At 45.2% G+C, this 19,841-nt stretch overlaps 1 protein-coding gene across 1 annotated transcript in view; it reads left to right on the top strand.

The window, feature by feature from the left end:
• LOC126088443 (uncharacterized) overlaps positions 1 to 14,337 on the top strand; it is a 165,715-nt gene extending 151,378 nt beyond the window's left edge. The window contains exons 3-5 of the mRNA XM_049906588.1: positions 10,238 to 10,341; positions 11,994 to 12,611; positions 14,290 to 14,337. Coding sequence (XP_049762545.1) covers positions 10,238 to 10,341; positions 11,994 to 12,611; positions 14,290 to 14,337 — 770 coding nt within the window. The remainder of the gene's footprint in view (positions 1 to 10,237; positions 10,342 to 11,993; positions 12,612 to 14,289) is intronic.
• Positions 14,338 to 19,841: the final 5,504 nt, after the last annotated feature.

Here is a 19,841-nt window from a genome sequence, read left to right on the forward strand (position 1 = left end):
GGGGACCCTCTCAGAGGGCACTCCCACCTTAGGTGAATGTTTACACCTCAGGTCACAACTCCCGAGAAACAGACGGAGGGACCAATCGGCATGGTCAGAAGGTATCAGCTCAGGCAATCACCCCTCCCTGGGCCTGGCCTTTACCAGGGGGTACGCGCGTGCCTTACATGTCTACCCAGGGCGGGGACTTACGCGTTACCCCGTCACCGGCTACGCGTGCGAACGCGTGGGTCGGCCTTCAGGCACGCACAGGGAGGAAGGAAGAAGAGGAAAAAGAAGAGAGAGAGGGAGAAAGAGGACAGACTGTCTCAAACGCCGAGGCAGAGACCAGAGAAGGCAAGGAGAAGAAGGCAAGGAGAAGGCAAGGAGAAAAAGGCAATGAGAAGGCAAGGAGAAGAAGGCAATGAGAAGTCAAGGAGAAGAAGGCAATGAGAAGGCAAGGAGAAGAAGGCAATGAGAAGGCAAGGAGAAGAAGGCAATGAGAAGGCAAGGAGAAGTCAAGGGAAAGAGTAAGAAAGACAGTGAGGTGGAGAAGAGCAAAGAAAGGAACCAACAAAAGGAAGGAAGAAACGAGAAGTGAAAAACCAAAAAGACCACAATAATAGGTCGAGGAACCGTCCGTCTCCGGACGCAGGCGCGAACTACCCCTGTGAGGGGGATGGACTCCTTTTAGTCGCCTCTTACGACAGGCAGGAATACCTCGGGCCTATTCTAATCCCTGGACCCGCAGGGGGGGACTTTACTTTCGGTGCACAGTTTACAGGCCAGCGAGGCGTTTGTACCTGAAAATCTGTGAATCTCTACCATGAGGGGTTCTGGCTGCCTACGGGCAGTTACAGGACAAGAGCCACACCTATTCTGTGCTGATGAGATGCTGGGGAACTACCACGTACCATCTGGCGGCAACTAATCGCACTACATTAGCAGTGAAGGTTCCTTGCTACACCCACTTCCCATGCATACTGTACCAATACTGTCTGGCTATGAAACGCCTCCTTACTAATTGTCTGTGGGCAGCGAGGCCATTTGGGATCTGTGCAAAATGTTTGTTGCATCCCAAGGTGTGGGGTTCGTATGGACTCAGATCTGTGGTTTAACTGACTCCCACCCTGGTTACTACATGGGCCCTGAGCAATTCCAGATTTAGTGCAGTACAGGAGTGATTAATTCAAGCTTCTGTTTTAATACGCTGTTCGCTGACATAAATGAGCACTCCAACTATGGGGCTGTATGCACGGATGGGGCTAAACAGAGGGACTCTTTGTTCCTCCGTTTTCCCACATTTTGTCCTCTAAATTCGGTTGTCTCCAGACTTCACTGTATTCGATGGCAAATTTCCATGATCCTTAGGGCCTTGGAGGAGATGAGGAATTTAGCAGGCATGGCACATCTCATGTTTCAACCCCCCCCCCCTTCCCCTGAGTTGCCTTCAGTCTCTAGAATGCTTGTATGCAACTGATAAAGTATTCCAGGATGTCCAGAACGCCTTCCTCTGGCCACAAAGCCTGGAAAAGGAAGCGACACTCTGCTGGGCGCCAGGGCACACGGGTATTGTGGGGAACGAAAGAGTGGCTGTAGCAGCCAAGGAGGAGTCGTGTTGTAGTCCTTGGTTAGTTTCGTGTGCCATTCCCCTTGCATGCTATTGTCTCACTGCTGAGGTGAAAAGTCATGCGTCGATGGAAAGACTAGTGGTAGGAACTGACAGCTGACAAGCTGCTCATAGTGAAGACCACTATGTGAGCACAGTGTACCACCATCCTTCCACATAGGCGGGACGAGGTTCTCCTTACTTGTCTACACATAGCCACAGCTCTGTCGCATGACTTCTTGCTCAGGCGAGAGGACCCTCCGACATGAGCTGCTTGTGGCATACAGATCACCGTCCACCACATTTTATTAGAGTGTGTTTTACTTTCAGATCAGAGGGCAGAAGCGGATTTCCTGACATACGTGCCCTCTATTTTAAGCAACATTCAAACGAATGTGGCAAGAGTTATAAGGTTCAGAGATCTGTTAGACTTCTCTCCAAAAGATTTAGGGAGTTGTTGTTGACGTGTTATCTGGGCGATTGCCTCACCCACGGTTTTTATAACTGGTCAGCCAGACGCATTCCTCGTACCTTTCTTTCAGCTCCTGTGGTTTTACTTCTGTTTCCAGGTGTAGCACCTTTCGCCTGATCTGTTGTATGAAAGGCCTGTGAGATCGAGTGGTTGTGTGTGTCAACGTGAGGTGGGAGTGAGCGAATGGGTGTCTTTTTATAAGATTTCCTCCTCATGTCTCCCCTCCCCTCCTTCCACCCCCCCCCCCCCCCCGCCACAACCACACACAGTGAAAGAGAAACAGGGCCATGGATTCCCATAAGGGTTTGGATAAAGTTTCTTACCACAGACACATGCGTGGTGGTCCAAATCCACCAAAACACCTCGATTTTACGTTACTTTGCTGTGAGAACTGTCATCCTAAAGGAAGAACCATTTTTGTTTTCTTCATCAGAATGGCTTGGAAATAACTTCGTTGCTCATCGGTTGGTTGCACCTCTTAAGCCTCGAAATACCTTTTATTATAAATGAAGTATCCGTTTAATCAAAGCGTCCATGTAACATCACAGAGCCATTCCTGGCGTGCACTGCCCCTCATAAGCGATCTCCCTGAGGGCCTATCGAGGTTTGTCGTGTTCAGGAGCTGCACGCTGTTTACATACAGACAATTAACGATATGTGTCTGTATTCGGCCAATCTGTTCTGTTTACGATATTTTGACGACCGACCAGATTATTTTCTTAGGGTTGAGTCTGGGTGGCGAGGACATGAGACGACTAAACTTGTGGCACTGAGAGGGGACGATCATGTCGGTCGTCGAAATACTGTGTACTAATTGGAAACGACTCATCTGAACACGCGGACGTGCACTGTCTATGGCTTGTGTGGAGGAAACCTGACAAATCGAGCGGAAGAATAATTCACATAAATGGGTGACACTGGAAGGCTCTAAACATATGCTGTTCACATCTTTGTTTACTCTAAAGGGACGGATTTGTGGGCTGGAGCAAGCAAGGCTCGCTAGTGTGTAAGCAAGCTGCAAACGTCTGCGCAATCCAAAAATACATTTATGGTATTTATTCGGAGACTTAACAAGAAAAGAAGAGGATGAAAATATAAGTGCTTGGTTATTTGTAGTGAGGCAGTTCTTGGTCCAGAGCGGGAGTCATATCCATAGTTCCCTTCTGTCATGTTCGCCATCTGTCTCAGATTTAAATTCAGATGGGAACCTTCCCTTCTAAGCTTGCCCGGTGGTGTGTGGTGATAAATACTTCTAAGATTTGCTAATCCACTCGGAGAATGACTTTTCGTATGTCTGACGTCAATTAAGTTTTCATACGCAACCTCAGTTTTGTACATAATCTCACGTGTGGTGAAAGGAACGAGTAGGCTACAGGACTCTACAAACATTAGTAACACTTAACGAAGGTCAGAGCATGTGCAATAGGTTCCTAGGTATGAGAGTGGCACGAAGGCTTCGTAAGTAAAAGAGCCCAGTACATCGTTCTCGACGGCGACTGTTAATCAGAGACAAGGTTAATGCCAGCAGTGCCCAAGGAAAGTAAGATAGGGCCGCTGTTGTTGTCTATACGCACAAATGATATGGCGGACAGTGAGCAGCATTCTGCTGTTTGCTGCTGATGCTTTGGAGTATGGGAGGGTGTTGAGGATGACAGTATGATGATAGATGATGACTTGGCCAAAATTTATAGTTGGTTCTAAAGTAGAAAAGTGTACATTGATGCAGATGAACATGGAAAACAAAATCAATATTAAGATACAGTGCGAGTAGTGCTCTGCTTCACACAGTCACGTCAATTAAATACCTCTGCATAACGTTGCAAAGGTACGTGAAATGGAATGAGCACGTGAGGATTACGGCAGGGAAAGCGAATGGTCAACTTCGGTTTATTGGGAAAAGTTTTGGGAAAATGTGATTCATCTGTAAATGAGACGACATATAGGGCACTGATGCAACCTGCTCTTGAATACTGTTAGTGTCTGCGCTCTGCTCCAGATCAGATTAAAGGAAGATATCTAAGCAATTCAGAAGCAGTTTACTCGTTCGTTGCTGGTAGGTTCGAACAGCACAAGAATTTTAGAGATTCTTTGGGAACTCAAACAGGAATCCCTGGAGAGAAGACGATGTTCTTTTCGAGAAACTCTTGAGAAAATGTAGGGAGCTGGAATTTGAAGCTGACTGCAGAACCATTCTATTCCCGCCAAATATACAGGTTGCTTAAGAATTATGTAGTGAAGAAAGGTGAAATTCTGGCTCATATGCAAGCAAATTGCTGTTTCACTTGCAAACGGAGGGAGCTGAAAACGACAAAGGAAATGACAAGATGTGATACAGGGTACCCTGCGCCACGCACTGTACAGTGGCTTGTGGTATGTGTGTGTATGTAGTGTGTATGTAGTGTGTCGGTAAAGAGGATTTCTTGCCTTGACAGAAAAAGTGTATTTTTGATATAAATGCACCAATTATATTTCACCATCCATTTTAGGTCCGTATACTTTGTACAACATTTTTCCAGTGAGGAGATTCCATTCCCCAAGTTCGGTTGCAGGATGTCCGAATCTATACTTGGCGGGAATATCAACGTTGTTGATCTAGAGGAGAACAGCCAAGGGATGCAATTGTCTTGAACTAGACTGGTGGTGGTGACTCTGATAATTAGATTTGGTACACAATGATGACCAGCTATTCCAACATATATTGCCAACTGCCGCAACAGCTTCTTGTGCAGGTACACTTTCTTGATAAGGTGATTTGTTTCCGTTTGTAATCCAATCTTCTTCTCGCATGTTTGTCGCCACTCAGTTGGCGACCAAAACTTGCATAGGAATTTTTCTCCATTGAAAGGTTTATGTCAAAAGCATTGTGATTCTTTTCTCTGGAATAAAAAAAATTATGCTTCTTATTTACTGTTCAACTTGCAATCTCTGGTGCATGGCACCTGGGCGCCACCTACTACGATGCTACTGATTTCCTCGCACGAAGCAATGTGCCCTGTCATTGTAGCAAATTATCAAACAAAAACTCAGTTTAATTGTTTGATAAGCTCCAAAATCTAGTGAACTACTTTTTGCACTTCATTTTAATACTAAACAAACATGATGTTCACCTTGCATAAGACTTACTCTTAATGGTCGAAGTACGACGACTCTTCATGATCACTGACTGACGTCTCTTGAAAAATTCTAGAACTTTGTCCACAAAAGTTTCTAACTGTGCATGGTTTCCTTAGAGATACTCTCTTGCACAATTGATACACCACTCCAAATGCCGTTTATATATCCGGAAGCAGTCTTCGTATGCCTTTTGCTGGGTCGCGTGAAGTGTCGCCTCACCATCAGTTAATATTATCCTAACGAACATCTGGTACCCATTTGAGCCATACAAAAGCTCTTCATAGGTTCAGAGGTGAAGGTCTTTCTGGTCTTGACTCCATAGCCGTGTGACCAACCTGGCGGCAACCCGATGCAGTGTTAGGATTTTGTGACATGATCCAACTGAAATGCTACATTCTTCTGCAGTCTCTCGGGCAGTCTGTCTTAGATTCGCACGCAGAGTTTCGTTGACGTTCCTGACATGAGCGTTGTCGGTAGACGTCGAAGGGCAACCTGAATGGGCGTCATTATAAACTTCCGTCTTGGCATATTTAAGCCGTGTGAACAATTCGGAACAACGAGTGCGGCGTGAGCACTCATGAAAATAGAATTTCGGCAACATCTTGTGTGTGTCTGTAAATGTCTGCTAGAGTTTCACGCAAAATGTAATGCAACGTGCTTCTCCTCTATCTCTGCCATCTCTAAATTCGCAAACTGTGCGACAAAACATCCTACTCAGTAAAGTTCTGAGCAATAGCTAACGGACGTACAGCAATGAAACTTTAGACAGTTACACATTACATGCAGGTGTGTACAAGGATGACACCATTTCGTTCCAACACACCACGGGCGTAATTAAGAATGTTTAGGAAATTTTGAAAATACAATTTTCTTTTTTATGATTTTCCTATGGCATCTCCTATTCCCAACACCTTGAATTGTTGATTGTGTAGAAGATCACTCTGAACATTGTCTATATGTTAATGTGTGATTGCAACTTCTGAATCCCCTTCAGTCGACCATTTCTGAACTGCCGTTAGTGTGGCAGTGGACATTTCGTAATCTTGCACCAATTTCGGATGGATTTTCGTCAGTGTTAAACCGTTTTAAACTTTCTGGTGGTGTGATATTCCGAGTTATTGTTTGAGTGGAATGTATACGACATGCCTGAGTAAAAAGAAGTGGTCATATCTGATGTGTGGAACTATTGAAACCTATTTCGTTGTGGAGCATCACAAACCTACCTCCATTCAGATCATTCATTGTCAGTCCTCTGCCAGGCCAGGATATTTTCTTCCTGTAACCATAATGGGATCATTCACCAGTCACAGTTTTTATTTAGAGAGGACTATTCTTGGTTTTCATTCAGGTGGCTTGCTGGTACATTTAACGCAATGGGTAGCTAAATCTTTGTCTGATGACTTAGTTATGTAACAGTGTGTTCCACAAAAATCAGTTAAATACAGCAGCATTCTCTGTTGACAAGGTACTGCTTTTTTTTTGTGGTTTTAGGGAGCGCCCAGACTACGTAAGGAATGCACCGCGAGGCACAAGTTTAAAACAGCAACACAAGGGAAAACACGAAAAAAGACAGATTGACAGGCATGATTAAAAAACAGCAAAATCAAATGTCCTTAGACAGGTTTGTCAAGTGGATAAAACGCGAGCAGCTGCTCCTGGCTCATCTGCTAAATTGGCATCCAGAGTACATGGCAGGCCAAGATCAAGACGCAGGGTATTAAAATCCGGACAGGACGTTAAAATGAGGCGGACAGTCAGCAATTGCCCATATGGGCAGAACGACGCCGGTGCAGCAGTCAGCAGATGGCGACGGCTGAACCGGCAGTGTCCAATTCGTAACCGGGCCAAAACGACCTCCTCCCGCCGAGAAGGGCGTGAGGAGGACGTCCAAGCCGCGGGAAGATGTTTCAAGGAAGCTTGTTGCCCGTAAGTGCAGCCCAATCGGCATGCCACACCGATAAAATGCGCCGACAAATCACCCTGCTACAATCTGATGAAGGGACACAACAAGAAGCTGTCCGAGGCTGGAGGACCGCAGCCTTGGCCGCGGCATCTGCAGCTTCGTTCCCAGGGATACCGACATGGCCAGGACCTCACATAAAACTAACCGGAGAACCGTCATCCACCTGCAGCTGAAGAGAGCGTTGGATCCGGTGCACGAAAGGGTGAACCAGATACGGATCACTGAGGCTCTGGATGGCGCTCAGGGAATCTGAGCAGATGACATAAGCAGAATGTCGGTGGCGGCAGATGTAAAGAACAGCCTGGTAGAGGGCAAAGAGCTCAGCTGTGAAGACCGAACAATGGTCATGGAGCCGGTATCGGAAACTTTGTGCCCCGACAATAAAGGAACACCCGACCCAGTCTTTGGTCTTTGAGCCATCTGTATAAATGAAAGTCATGTTGATGAACTTCGAACGATGTTCGACAAAACGGGAGTGGTAGACCGAACCAAGGATAACCTCCTTTGGGAGCGAGCTGAGGTCAAGGTGAACGCGAACCTGAGCCTGGAGCCAAGGTGGCGTGTGGCTCTCACCCACTCGAAAGGTTGCAGGGAGTGAAAAATCAAGGTGTTGATGGAGGCGACGTAAGCGAACTCCTGGGGGCTAGCAGGGCAGAGACATACAACCCGTATTGACGGTCGAGAGAGTCTTCAAAAAAGGAAGGATAGGACGGGTGGTCGGGCATTGACAGTAGCCGACAGACATTCCGACAAAGCAGTATATCGCGCCGGTAGGTGAGTGGCAATTCACCAGCTTCAGCATGAAGACTCTCGACGGGACTAGTATAAAACGCTCCGATCGCAAGACGTAAACCCCGATTCAGTATGGGGTTGTGGCGGCGTAAGATGGATGGCCGTGCAGAGGAGTATACGAAGCTCCCATAATCCAGCTTGGAGCGGACGATAGACCGATAGAGGCGAAGTAGGACGGTTCGATCCGCTCCCCACGACATACCGCTGAGAACACGGAGGACATTTAGAGAACGGGTACAACGAGCAGCCAAATATGACATGTGGAGACCAGCTAAGTTTCCTGTCAAATGTAAGACCCAAAAATTTTGCTGTCTCCACGAATGGGAGAGCAGCTGGACCGAGTCGTAAGGACGGTGGGAGAAACTCTTTGTAGCGCCAGAAGTTAATACAGACCGTCTTCTCGGCAGAAAAACTGAAGCCATTGGCGACACTCCAGAAGTAAAGACGGTCAAGAGAACGCTGAAGACAGCGCTCCAGGAAACATGTACGCTGCGCGCTGCAGTAGATGGTAAAATCGTCCACGAAAAGGGAGCCTGATACATCAGCTGGGAGGCAATCCATTATTGGATTGATCGCTATGACGAAGAAAGCGACGCTCAAAACGGAGCCCTGTGGTACCCCATTCTCCTGGCGAAAGGTGTCAGACAGGACAGAACCCAAACGTACCCTGAACTGTCAATCAATTAAAAAGGAACGAATAAAAAGGAACGAATAAAAAGAGTGAGGCGACCGCGAAGGCCCCATGTATGCATGGTGCGGAGAACGCCCGCCGCCAACAGGTGTCGTAAGCCTTCTCCAAATCGAAGAACACAGCCGCGGTCGGACGCTTCCGCAATAAGTTATTCATAATGAAGGTCGACAAGGTAAACAGATGGTCAACAGCAGAGCGGCGCCTACGAAATCCACATTGTACATAGGTAAGTAGGTGTCGAGATTCAAGCAGCCAAACCAAATGAGAGTTAACCATTCGCTCCATCACCTTACAGACACAGCTGGTAAGCGAGATGGATCGATAACTGGAAGGCAAGTGCTTGTCCTTCCCTGGCTTAGGAATCGGTACAACAATAGACTCGCACCAGCATGGGGGAACATGTCCCTCATTCCAGATTCGATTATAAGTACGAAGAAGGAAACCTTTACCTGCAGGAGAAAGGTTTTTCAGCATCTGAATATGAATAGAATCAGGCCCTGGAGCGAAGGACCGTGACCGGGCAAGTGCATTCTCGAGTTCCCGCATGGTGAATGGGTCATTATAACTTTCACGATTCGAGGAGCGGAAGTTAGGTGGCCTAGCGTCCTCTGCCTGTTGCGGGGGAGGAAGGCAGGGTAGTAATGAGCGGAGCTCGAAACATCTGAGAATAAGCGGCCGAAGGCATTGGAGACAGCCTCAGGGGACACTAGGACGTCATTCGCAACCGTCAAGCCAGAAACTGGTGAGTGGACCTTAGTGCCAGATAGCCGGCGCAGGCTACCCCAGACAACAGAAGGAGTAGAACTGTTGAAGGTGCTTGTGAAAGCAGCCCAGCTGGCTTTCTTGCTTTCTTTAATAATACGACACTGCGCACGTAATCTCTTTATAATTGATACAATTCGCCACTGTAGGGTGGCTTTTAAAGGTGCGTAAATTACGTCGACGAGCACGTAAAGCTTCTCTACATGCTGCGGTCCACCAGTGGACCGGTACGCGACGTGGAGAAGAAGTATTGTGAGGGATGGAATATTCAGCAGCAGTGAGAATGACTTCCGTTAGATGGGCGACCTGACTATTGCAACTCGAGAAGGTTTGATCCTGAAAGGTCGCCCTGGAAGAGAAGAGCCCCAGTCTGCTTTGGAGATGTTGCAACTAGTTGAGCACGGAGAGGGGGCAAGATGTAGGAGATGTATAACACACGGGAAGTGTATCAGAAAGTGCATACCACTCAAACCGGCGTGCAAGTTGGGTAGTACATATAGAGAGGTCTAAATGGGAATATGTGTGAGATGTGTCCGAAAGTATAGTAGGGGCGCCAGTACTGAGGCAGACAAGATTGAGCTGGTTGAAAAGGTGTGGGCCGAAGCAGTTTCTGTGCCTGAAAGGCGCTCTCAGTTTCTAATAACCAGGTACCATTACGCAACTTGACAAATCCAGCTTTGGCATCTACGCCCTTCTGTATAATGAAAGGGTTGACAGAGGGAAAATCCTTTCCGTCCTCAGATCGAGAAACTACGAGGACCTGTGGAGGAGGTGGTAGTACTTAGGTCACTGGTGGCTGGTCAAGTTTCAGTTTGTGGGCAGAAGTCTAGAGAGTACAAAAAAAGAGGTGAGGAGGAGGAGGAAAAGAGGAGAGAAGAAAGGAGAGAAGAAAGGAGAGAAGAAAGGAGAGAAGAAAGGAGAGAAGAAAGGAGAGAAGAAAGGAGAGAAGAAAGGAGAGAAGAAAGGAGAGAAGAAAGGAGAGAAGAAAGGAGAGAAGAAAGGAGAGAAGAAAGGAGAGAAGAAAGGAGAGAAGAAAGGAGAGAAGAAAGGAGAGAAGAAAGGAGAGAAGAAAGGAGAGAAGAAAGGAGAGAAGAAAGGAGAGAAGAAAGGAGAGAAGAAAGGAGAGAAGAAAGGAGAGAAGAAAGGGGAGAGAAGAAAGGGGAGAGAAGAAAGGGGAGAGAAGAAAGGGGAGAGAAGAAAGGGGAGAGAAGAAAGGGGAGAGAAGAAAGGGGAGAGAAGAAAGGGGAGAGAAGAAAGGGGAGAGAAGAAAGGGGAGAGAAGAAAGGGGAGAGAAGAAAGGGGAGAGAAGAAAGGGGAGAGAAGAAAGGGGAGAGAAGAAAGGGGAGAGAAGAAAGGGGAGAGAAGAAAGGGGAGAGAAGAAAGGGGAGAGAAGAAAGGGGAGAGAAGAAAGGGGAGAGAAGAAAGGGGAGAGAAGAAAGGGGAGAGAAGAAAGGGGAGAGAAGAAAGGGGAGAGAAGAAAGGGGAGAGAAGAAAGGGGAGAGAAGAAAGGGGAGAGAAGAAAGGGGAGAGAAGAAAGGGGAGAGAAGAAAGGGGAGAGAAGAAAGGGGAGAGAAGAAAGGGGAGAGAAGAAAGGGGAGAGAAGAAAGGGGAGAGAAGAAAGGGGAGAGAAGAAAGGGGAGAGAAGAAAGGGGAGAGAAGAAAGGGGAGAGAAGAAAGGGGAGAGAAGAAAGGGGAGAGAAGAAAGGGGAGAGAAGAAAGGGGAGAGAAGAAAGGGGAGAGAAGAAAGGGGAGAGAAGAAAGGGGAGAGAAGAAAGGGGAGAGAAGAAAGGGGAGAGAAGAAAGGGGAGAGAAGAAAGGGGAGAGAAGAAAGGGGAGAGAAGAAAGGGGAGAGAAGAAAGGGGAGAGAAGAAAGGAGAGAGAAGAAAGGAGAGAGAAGAAAGGAGAGAGAAGAAAGGAGAGAGAAGAAAGGAGAGAGAAGAAAGGAGAGAGAAGAAAGGAGAGAGAAGAAAGGAGAGAGAAGAAAGGAGAGAGAAGAAAGGAGAGAGAAGAAAGGAGAGAGAAGAAAGGAGAGAGAAGAAAGGAGAGAGAAGAAAGGAGAGAGAAGAAAGGAGAGAGAAGAAAGGAGAGAGAAGAAAGGAGAGAGAAGAAAGGAGAGAGAAGAAAGGAGAGAGAAGAAAGGAGAGAGAAGAAAGGAGAGAGAAGAAAGGAGAGAGAAGAAAGGAGAGAGAAGAAAGGAGAGAGAAGAAAGGAGAGAGAAGAAAGGAGAGAGAAGAAAGGAGAGAGAAGAAAGGAGAGAGAAGAAAGGAGAGAGAAGAAAGGAGAGAGAAGAAAGGAGAGAGAAGAAAGGAGAGAGAAGAAAGGAGAGAGAAGAAAGGAGAGAGAAGAAAGGAGAGAGAAGAAAGGAGAGAGAAGAAAGGAGAGAGAAGAAAGGAGAGAGAAGAAAGGAGAGAGAAGAAAGGAGAGAGAAGAAAGGAGAGAGAAGAAAGGAGAGAGAAGAAAGGAGAGAGAAGAAAGGAGAGAGAAGAAAGGAGAGAGAAGAAAGGAGAGAGAAGAAAGGAGAGAGAAGAAAGGAGAGAGAAGAAAGGAGAGAGAAGAAAGGAGAGAGAAGAAAGGAGAGAGAAGAAAGGAGAGAGAAGAAAGGAGAGAGAAGAAAGGAGAGAGAAGAAAGGAGAGAGAAGAAAGGAGAGAGAAGAAAGGAGAGAGAAGAAAGGAGAGAGAAGAAAGGAGAGAGAAGAAAGGAGAGAGAAGAAAGGAGAGAGAAGAAAGGAGAGAGAAGAAAGGAGAGAGAAGAAAGGAGAGAGAAGAAAGGAGAGAGAAGAAAGGAGAGAGAAGAAAGGAGAGAGAAGAAAGGAGAGAGAAGAAAGGAGAGAGAAGAAAGGAGAGAGAAGAAAGGAGAGAGAAGAAAGGAGAGAGAAGAAAGGAGAGAGGGAAAGGAGAGAGGGAAAGGAGAGAGGGAAAGGAGAGAGGGAAAGGAGAGAGGGAAAGGAGAGAGGGAAAGGAGAGAGGGAAAGGAGAGAGGGAAAGGAGAGAGGGAAAGGAGAGAGGGAAAGGAGAGAGGGAAAGGAGAGAAGAAAGAGAGAAGAAAGAGAGAAGAAAGAGAGAAGAAAGAGAGAAGAAAGAGAGAAGAAAGAGAGAAGAAAGAGAGAAGAAAGAGAGAAGAAAGAGAGAAGAAAGAGAGAAGAAAGAGAGAAGAAAGAGAGAAGAAAGAGAGAAGAAAGAGAGGAAGAAGAGAAGAAAGAGAGGAAGAAGAGAAGAAGAGAAATCTATTGCGGAGGAATCCTCCATGATTGACAGCATCTCCGATGGCGCACTCCTTCCTTGTGGGGACCCTCTCAGAGGGCACTCCCACCTTAGGTGAATGTTTACAGGCACACCTCCCGAGAAACAGACGGCATGGTCAGAAGGTATCAGCTCAGGCAGTCACCCCTCCCTAGGGCATGGCCTTTACCAGGGGGTACATGCGTGCCTTACTTGTCTACCCAGGACGGGGAATTACGCGTTACCCCGTCACCGGCTACGTGTGCGAACACGTGGGTCGGCCTTCAGGCGGGCACAGGGAGGAACGAAGAAAAGGAAAATGAAGAGAGAGAGGACAGACTGTCTCAAACGTCGAGGTGGAGACTAGACAAGGCAAGGGAAAGAAGGCAAGGGAAAGAAGGCAAGGGAAAGAAGGCAAGGGAAAGAAGGCAAGGGAAAGAGTAAGGAAGACAGTGAGATGTAGAACAAAGAAAGGGACCAACCAAAAGAAGGAAGAAACGACTGCGAATATAGGTCGTGGAACTGTCCGTCATCGAACGCAGGCGCCAACTACCCCCTTGAGGGGGAGGGACTCCTTTTAGTCGCCTCTTACGACAGACAGGAATACCTTGGGCCTATTGTAACCCCCAGACCCGCAGGGGGGGGGCAAGGTACTGTGAAAAACTGGTGATCTGGACCCCCAGGTGGTTCACAGCTCTTCTGAATAAATGCTTGGCTATCCTGAGTCCCCAGCTTTTCAGCATTACTTCCTTTCCATGCTACAAACTTGTACTTCCATTATCCCCCTCCTCCCCTCCCCTCCCCCCCCCCTCTGCCTCCCCAGATGGTTTTCCTGGTGCACACATTGCTGGGACCTAGCTTATGGTTGGGAATCGAGTTTTCACTTCAAACATTTTCCGCAACTTCTCATTAAATAAAAACATAGTCCCCATTCTTGGGTTTGACTTTCCAACTATTTCCAAAGTTCTCCAGAAGTGCGTATCATGCAGGGAAGGTCACCCTGGATGCTCCAAATGTTGTGCCTTTCCATCTTTGCACCTGTAGCATTGCATTACTGGCCAGGTAGCCGTTGGTGAGGCTGGGTGGCGCCCATGGGAAGAGTTCCAATTCAGAGTGGTGTCACTACAGCAGATGAGCTGTAAATGTAGTAGATGAAGTTATCTGCCACTGGCAGTCATACATCCCAGCAGTATCTAGGGAAGGAAAGACCTCGCTTGATGCAGAGAGATATTACCCAATAAGTTCCCTTCCTTGGTAAGCACGTGGTTTGAATAAGGACTGGTGGGGATTCCTTGTTGGCCAAAAAAGAACATACAAGAAAAGTCTGTGGGCAGGAGATGTTTTGATCAAAACTGACCGACTTTTCATTTTAGAGATGACTGCCACTTCCAGTCACAGGTGCTGCTCGCTTGCAACAAGCTGAGTGACATACAGGTGACTGTCACTCCTGCATAACATATTTATAATTCAGGGCATCATTTTCCGCCAAGAACTGCTCTTGCAATCTGATGAGCTATGCATCAGCTTGGAGTGAGGGGGTGTACACTTTGTTCATCATGAACACAGGGGACCAAAGGACAATGGGTTGTTATAGGTGCCTTCATCTTGGCCTGTGAGGGAAATTAATGGCCTGAAAAGGTCAAGGTGATTATACACCGATAAGTGATGTTTGCCTGTTTTGGCAACAGTACTCTCACCAGCTAGGTCTTCTACAGTGGGGCTTCAGGGCTGCTTGACCAAGCCTCCTCCTCCTCCTCCCCCCCCCCCCAATAGTTGGCAACTCTCCTCCTGCTACTTCCACCTCACCTACTTGAAAATCATGGACTTCCCACCCATCAGGGACATTGGTCCCCCACCTCTCAGCCTGACAAGTCATGTTCCTCTGTCTTGCCTAGCCATAAAGAGGTCCTTTGGGACATGGGACACTTGCTTCCAGAGTTTCCACTGGTCTGCAAACACTCTAAGAAGAAATATCTAAAGTCATCAAACAAGGAAATTCTGGTAGCCCCCACACCACCAAATCCCACCTGTTCCATTCCTGTGACCAAGGGAGAGATTCTGGTGGCCCATGAGGCCCAGTTTGTACCATATATTGGAACCCAGAACCCGTGTATATTGATGCTAATGCCCTCTAGCTGTGGCAGCACGTGACCCTAAGGCACTTTACGGCCCCACTGTACTTCAACGTTATTATTCTAAAGTGGATCTATAGCAGTTTTTTCCACCTCCAGGCTGAGCTATGACATCTTTCAAACACTTCCCCTGCCTTCCATATTGCCCTTCAGGGGACTGTTTCCACCAACACAGACCGTGGCCCTTCATTAATAGCAGGGGTATTATAGGACTCGTGCTACCTATGACAGGTTGTCAAGCAGGGTTTGCACATATGTTCAGAACACTCTTTGTAGTGAACTTCTGCCTCTTAATACACATTTAGAGGTTCTGGCTGTTTGAGTAAGAGCATTTGAGAATACTACCTACTGTAGTGTTAACCTCCCCACCCCCAACGGTGTCATAATATACTGTAATCATTGGTTTTTCAGCTTCCCCCACACTTTTGGGGATTTCAGTGCCCGTAACTCTTTTTGGGGTGGAACTACAATCACTGTCCATGGCAAAGACCATGAAAGTGTACAGCCACAACCTGACCTTTGCCTACTGATTTCTGGTACCCCCACAAACTTTCTTGGTTATTTACCTTCGTATCTATCTCCATCCATCCATACATCCATCCAGTGTCCACGATGACGTATGGTGAACACTTCCTGATGGCCTTCTCTGCCGAAATGGGCTCTCAACAGTGTTCATCAGGGTACTTTCACATCTCTTGTCACCCTTGGCTCCCTGCTGCATGGAGATATTGATGAGGCAGCTGAGAATATGACTGCACTCAATCTTTTGGCAGCTGAATTGGTGATCCCCTGTCCTCAGACCTGCCCCAAAAGAAGACAGTACCTTGGTGGTCATTAAAAGCCACAGAGGCCATTAGAGATTGTTGGTGAGTACTGCTTAGAGCACTGGAGAGCCAACATACAAAGCACCTTATCACCTGTAAGCAGCTTTATGTTCGGGCTTGCCACCTAATAAAACAATGGAAATAAGTATGCTGGAAATGGTATCTTTGAACCATCAGAAAATGTACCTCTCCTTTCAGGTTTGGGCTAAAATCAGATCTCTATGGAAACTAGACACCTACAGATGTGCCTTGTATTACCTTGAATGGCACAGTCTACACTGATCCAGATGACACTACTGAACATTCTGCTCTTCTTTATGCCTAGACATCTGCATCTGAGAATTATCAACCTGCCATTGGTGTCCCAAAGGAGTGGATGGAGGAAAAGCAATTATCTTACTACTCACCACTGGAGCCATGTAATGCTCCATTGAGCAAGTGGGATTTTGTCGGTGTCTTAGTCCACTGCCCTGATACAGCCCTAACACGAGGCCACATCCACATCCAAGTGATTAGACATCTATCAGCGTACTTTTGGCGTCATAGCTTTACAGTCTTTAACAGCATCAGGAGTGAGGGCAAGTTCGTATCACAATGGCAAGGAAGTATAATTGTCCCAGTACTGAAACTGGATAATCACCTTCTAGAGATGGGCCATTATAGCCCAATTAGTATCACCAATGCTCTCTGTAATTTTCATGAATTCAGGGCGAGCCAGCAGCTGTTTTAATTCTTTTGGATTTTCTTGCTCCATCCCAGTGTGGAAGCAAATTTTGTGTGGAGGTTGATGAATTCTTATGCCAGATAGGTACCACTGCAGCAAAATGAGGGAGATCAAGCAATGAAATGGATTAAAAATACAAGCAAAGAACAGTAGAGTACCAACAGCCCATGTGCCACCAAAGGATATGAGACAGGACCACGTATGTCACTTTGAAGTAAGGCAGAGATGCAAATTTCCTGAATATAATGAATTTATTTTTGTTACTGTACAATGGGACTACATACGTTTCACAATAAACCCACATAAAGTGCTTTAAGGCATTTCATATGCAATAGGACGAAATTGTTAGTCCCAAAATGAGCTGAAAAAATTTAGGATTAATTCTGTCTTGTATTTAAATACTTTATTTTTCTATATAATCTCCTGAGACTTAAGTACCTTCTTTTATTTTGCCTCTCTTTTCATATCAGTTAAGAAGAGTGAGTGAGTGCGTGAGTAAATAGACAATTTTCACTTTAGCACTTGAGCTAAATTACCTGGAACCAACTGAGGCGAGATTGTCACTGTAGTGTGTCAGTTAAATGATAATGGTTTGTAGCTGATGAACTACGTAACACATTTAACTTTTAACTCACCGACTCAAATTTTGAATAACTCTTATTCTTTTCTTGCTTTTAAGACAACCATGATAATTTTCAACAAAAATTTAAAAAATCATACATTAATGGTTAAAATACAGAAACTGTCTTATTGTAGTTGGTACTTAACTTATATCGAGTACTGTGGCTTTATTCTTGTGAATGAAATGCAATTAAGTATTGAGAATTGATGATGTATGAATCTACGTTTGCATAAATATTCCTGAAACTACTCTGAAGTGTGTGGTAGAGGGTATTTTGGAAGGCACCATGCGTTAGATTTCTCCTCATAGCAATTGCGTGTGGACTGAGAGAATAACGGATGATTAACTGTCTTTATGTGTACAGTAAATAGCCTAATTTGGTCCTGAGAGTTTCTAAGGGAGCTAAATATATGAGGCTGAAGAGTATTTCTAGATTCTTCACTGAATATTGGTCCTTGTAATCTCATAAGGTGACTTCTGTGGGATAATGTGTATGTTTTCTCAGGATTATTGCTCCCATCAGTCAAGCAAACTTGTGGCAATCCGAATGTATACAAAGAAGGATATCACAGTCAGTTGAACAAATGGTCTGATCCCTCACTTTTAGCAATTATCTAAGTTTGGCCCCACAGATGAACTGGAGTCATCCACCTGTTATCGACCCTGTAAAACTTTTCCATTTTGAATTCCTGAAATTATTATTGTTTTACTTTACTGTTCATAATTTTGAATCATTGATAACGTAGTAACAGTGTATGACATTTTTATTCATTTTGTGAAATCCAGAGTTTTACCTTTCTATACATCCAATCAAGTTACCAAACTTTGCCCCACTTTGAATTTTTTTTCATATCTGATTATTTCTGCAAATGTTTCCTGACAATAACTCATTATTTGTAAGTATCATTTGTGAAAATTCTAAGGTTGCTATTATTGCTGTTGGTCAGCTCATTAACATAAAATAAGAATGACTAAAGTTTCAGCACTGTCATCTGGTGCAAGTCAGAAGTTATTCTAACTGGGGTTGATGAGTCTCCACCCAAAATCTCATACTTCATTTATCTAGTGCATCACTTTATCAAATGATTGAATGCTCATACATTTTTTCTTTTTATTTAACTTATCATCCTGAGTTCAGCAAACATTATTGTGGAAGCGCCTCCCAACAGGCAGGTAATAAATTGCTTCGTTTCCTTTTTAGTGCTTGACCCAGGTTTGCTTGAACCAAGTGCTGACCTATGGAATGTGGTGACACACTTCCTATTTCCACGCATGTCAAAGGGTCTTAACTAACTCTCCCAACCAGTGTGAGTGGTGTTGACAAAATGGAAATGGGGTGAGAGGATAGAGCAAATGAAAGGAGAGTTTGGACAGTATGCGAACACTGCCTTTGGTTGCTCCAGCACTAATAAGGAATGTAGTTTTTCAACATATGCCTATTGTTTGTCACTTTACGTCCATGGTAAAACAACTTCTCCCATAACCCTAACAAATACTATAGTATTCTTATTAAAGTGTTTTGCAGACTATATACGTAGATATATTGCAGTCTTTGTGATAGTGATTTACACCCAAATTTTGTTGATTTATATTTATTTAAGTGCTGAACTTTCTTTTCTTTCAGTAAAGAAAATCTGATGGTGATGGCGATTCATCAGTGTCTCGTAGAAAGCGAAGACGAAGTGATAATGCAGGTAAGCTGTTTACATGCTACTGCATCCATACTGAGCAAATGGGAAGTGATTCTCCATTACATAAGTGGCACTTGTCACCCACTTGGTAATTCATTTTCCTGTCCCAGGAACAAGCAAACAAAAATGTTGTTCATGGTTTATGTTGGGAATTTCTTTTAGAGCTGTCTGCGTTCCTGAAGTCATAGGTCATTAGACGTGAAAATAAAGTTCTGAATTTTCTAGAATGTAAGAATTCACTTTCATGTTTAGCATTTATTCATTACTTCATTCGCCTCAAGCAACCTATGTTAGACTATATACTTGCTGGTGGTTGCTTGACACCATGCTGTTTGTGGATCTGCGCATCTAATAACATTATCTACACTCTACATCTACACTCTGCAAACAACTACACACTTCATAACAGGGGGTACGCCTCACTACCAGTTATTAGTGTTTCTTCCCATGTTCCATTCGTGTATGGAGTGCAAGAAGAATAATTGTTTTAATGTCTCCACGCAAGCTGTAATTAATCTAACCACCTCCTCAGAATTCCTGTGGAAGTGGTATATATGGGGTTGTATTATCTTCCGAGTGACATAATTTGAATCCAGTTCCTAATACTTTGTAAGCAGGCTTTCTTGGAATAATTCATGTTCATCTTCAAGAGTGTGCTCGTTCGGTGTTTTAGCGTCTGTGCTAGTCTGCCATGCATCAAACAAACCTGCAACATTTGCACTACCCTTCTCTGTATGTGTTCAGGATCACCTGTGGGGTCCTATTTGATATGGGTCCCATACACTTCAGCAGTATTTTAAGATCGGTGATTTACAAGCATTCTCCTTTGTAGACTGACTGAATTTCCCTAGTATACTACCAATAAATTGGAGTCTGCTGCGAGTTTTACCCATGACAGAACTTCGACATATTGATATGATAATATCGTATGACTAAGTTTTCCGTTTTGTGAAGCGCATTGTGTTTAATTTCAACATTTATAACAAGATGCCATTCTTTGCACCAGTTTTAAATCTTATCAGGCTTTAACTGAACATTGATGTCACTTGTGTCACACTGTACTTCTTTACTCTGAGGTGACGAAAGTTGTGGGGTAGCGATGAGCACACATAAAAATGGCAGTAGTATTGCATATGCAAGGCATAAAAGGCCAGTACATTGATGGAGCTGTCATTTGTTCTGCGGTCATTCGTGTGAAATGGTATCAAGCATGATTCTGGCAACGTGATGGGAATTGGAAGACTTTG

The sequence above is a fragment of the Schistocerca cancellata genome, chromosome 1 (assembly GCF_023864275.1).
Source record: "Schistocerca cancellata isolate TAMUIC-IGC-003103 chromosome 1, iqSchCanc2.1, whole genome shotgun sequence".
NCBI lineage: Eukaryota > Metazoa > Arthropoda > Insecta > Orthoptera > Acrididae > Schistocerca > Schistocerca cancellata.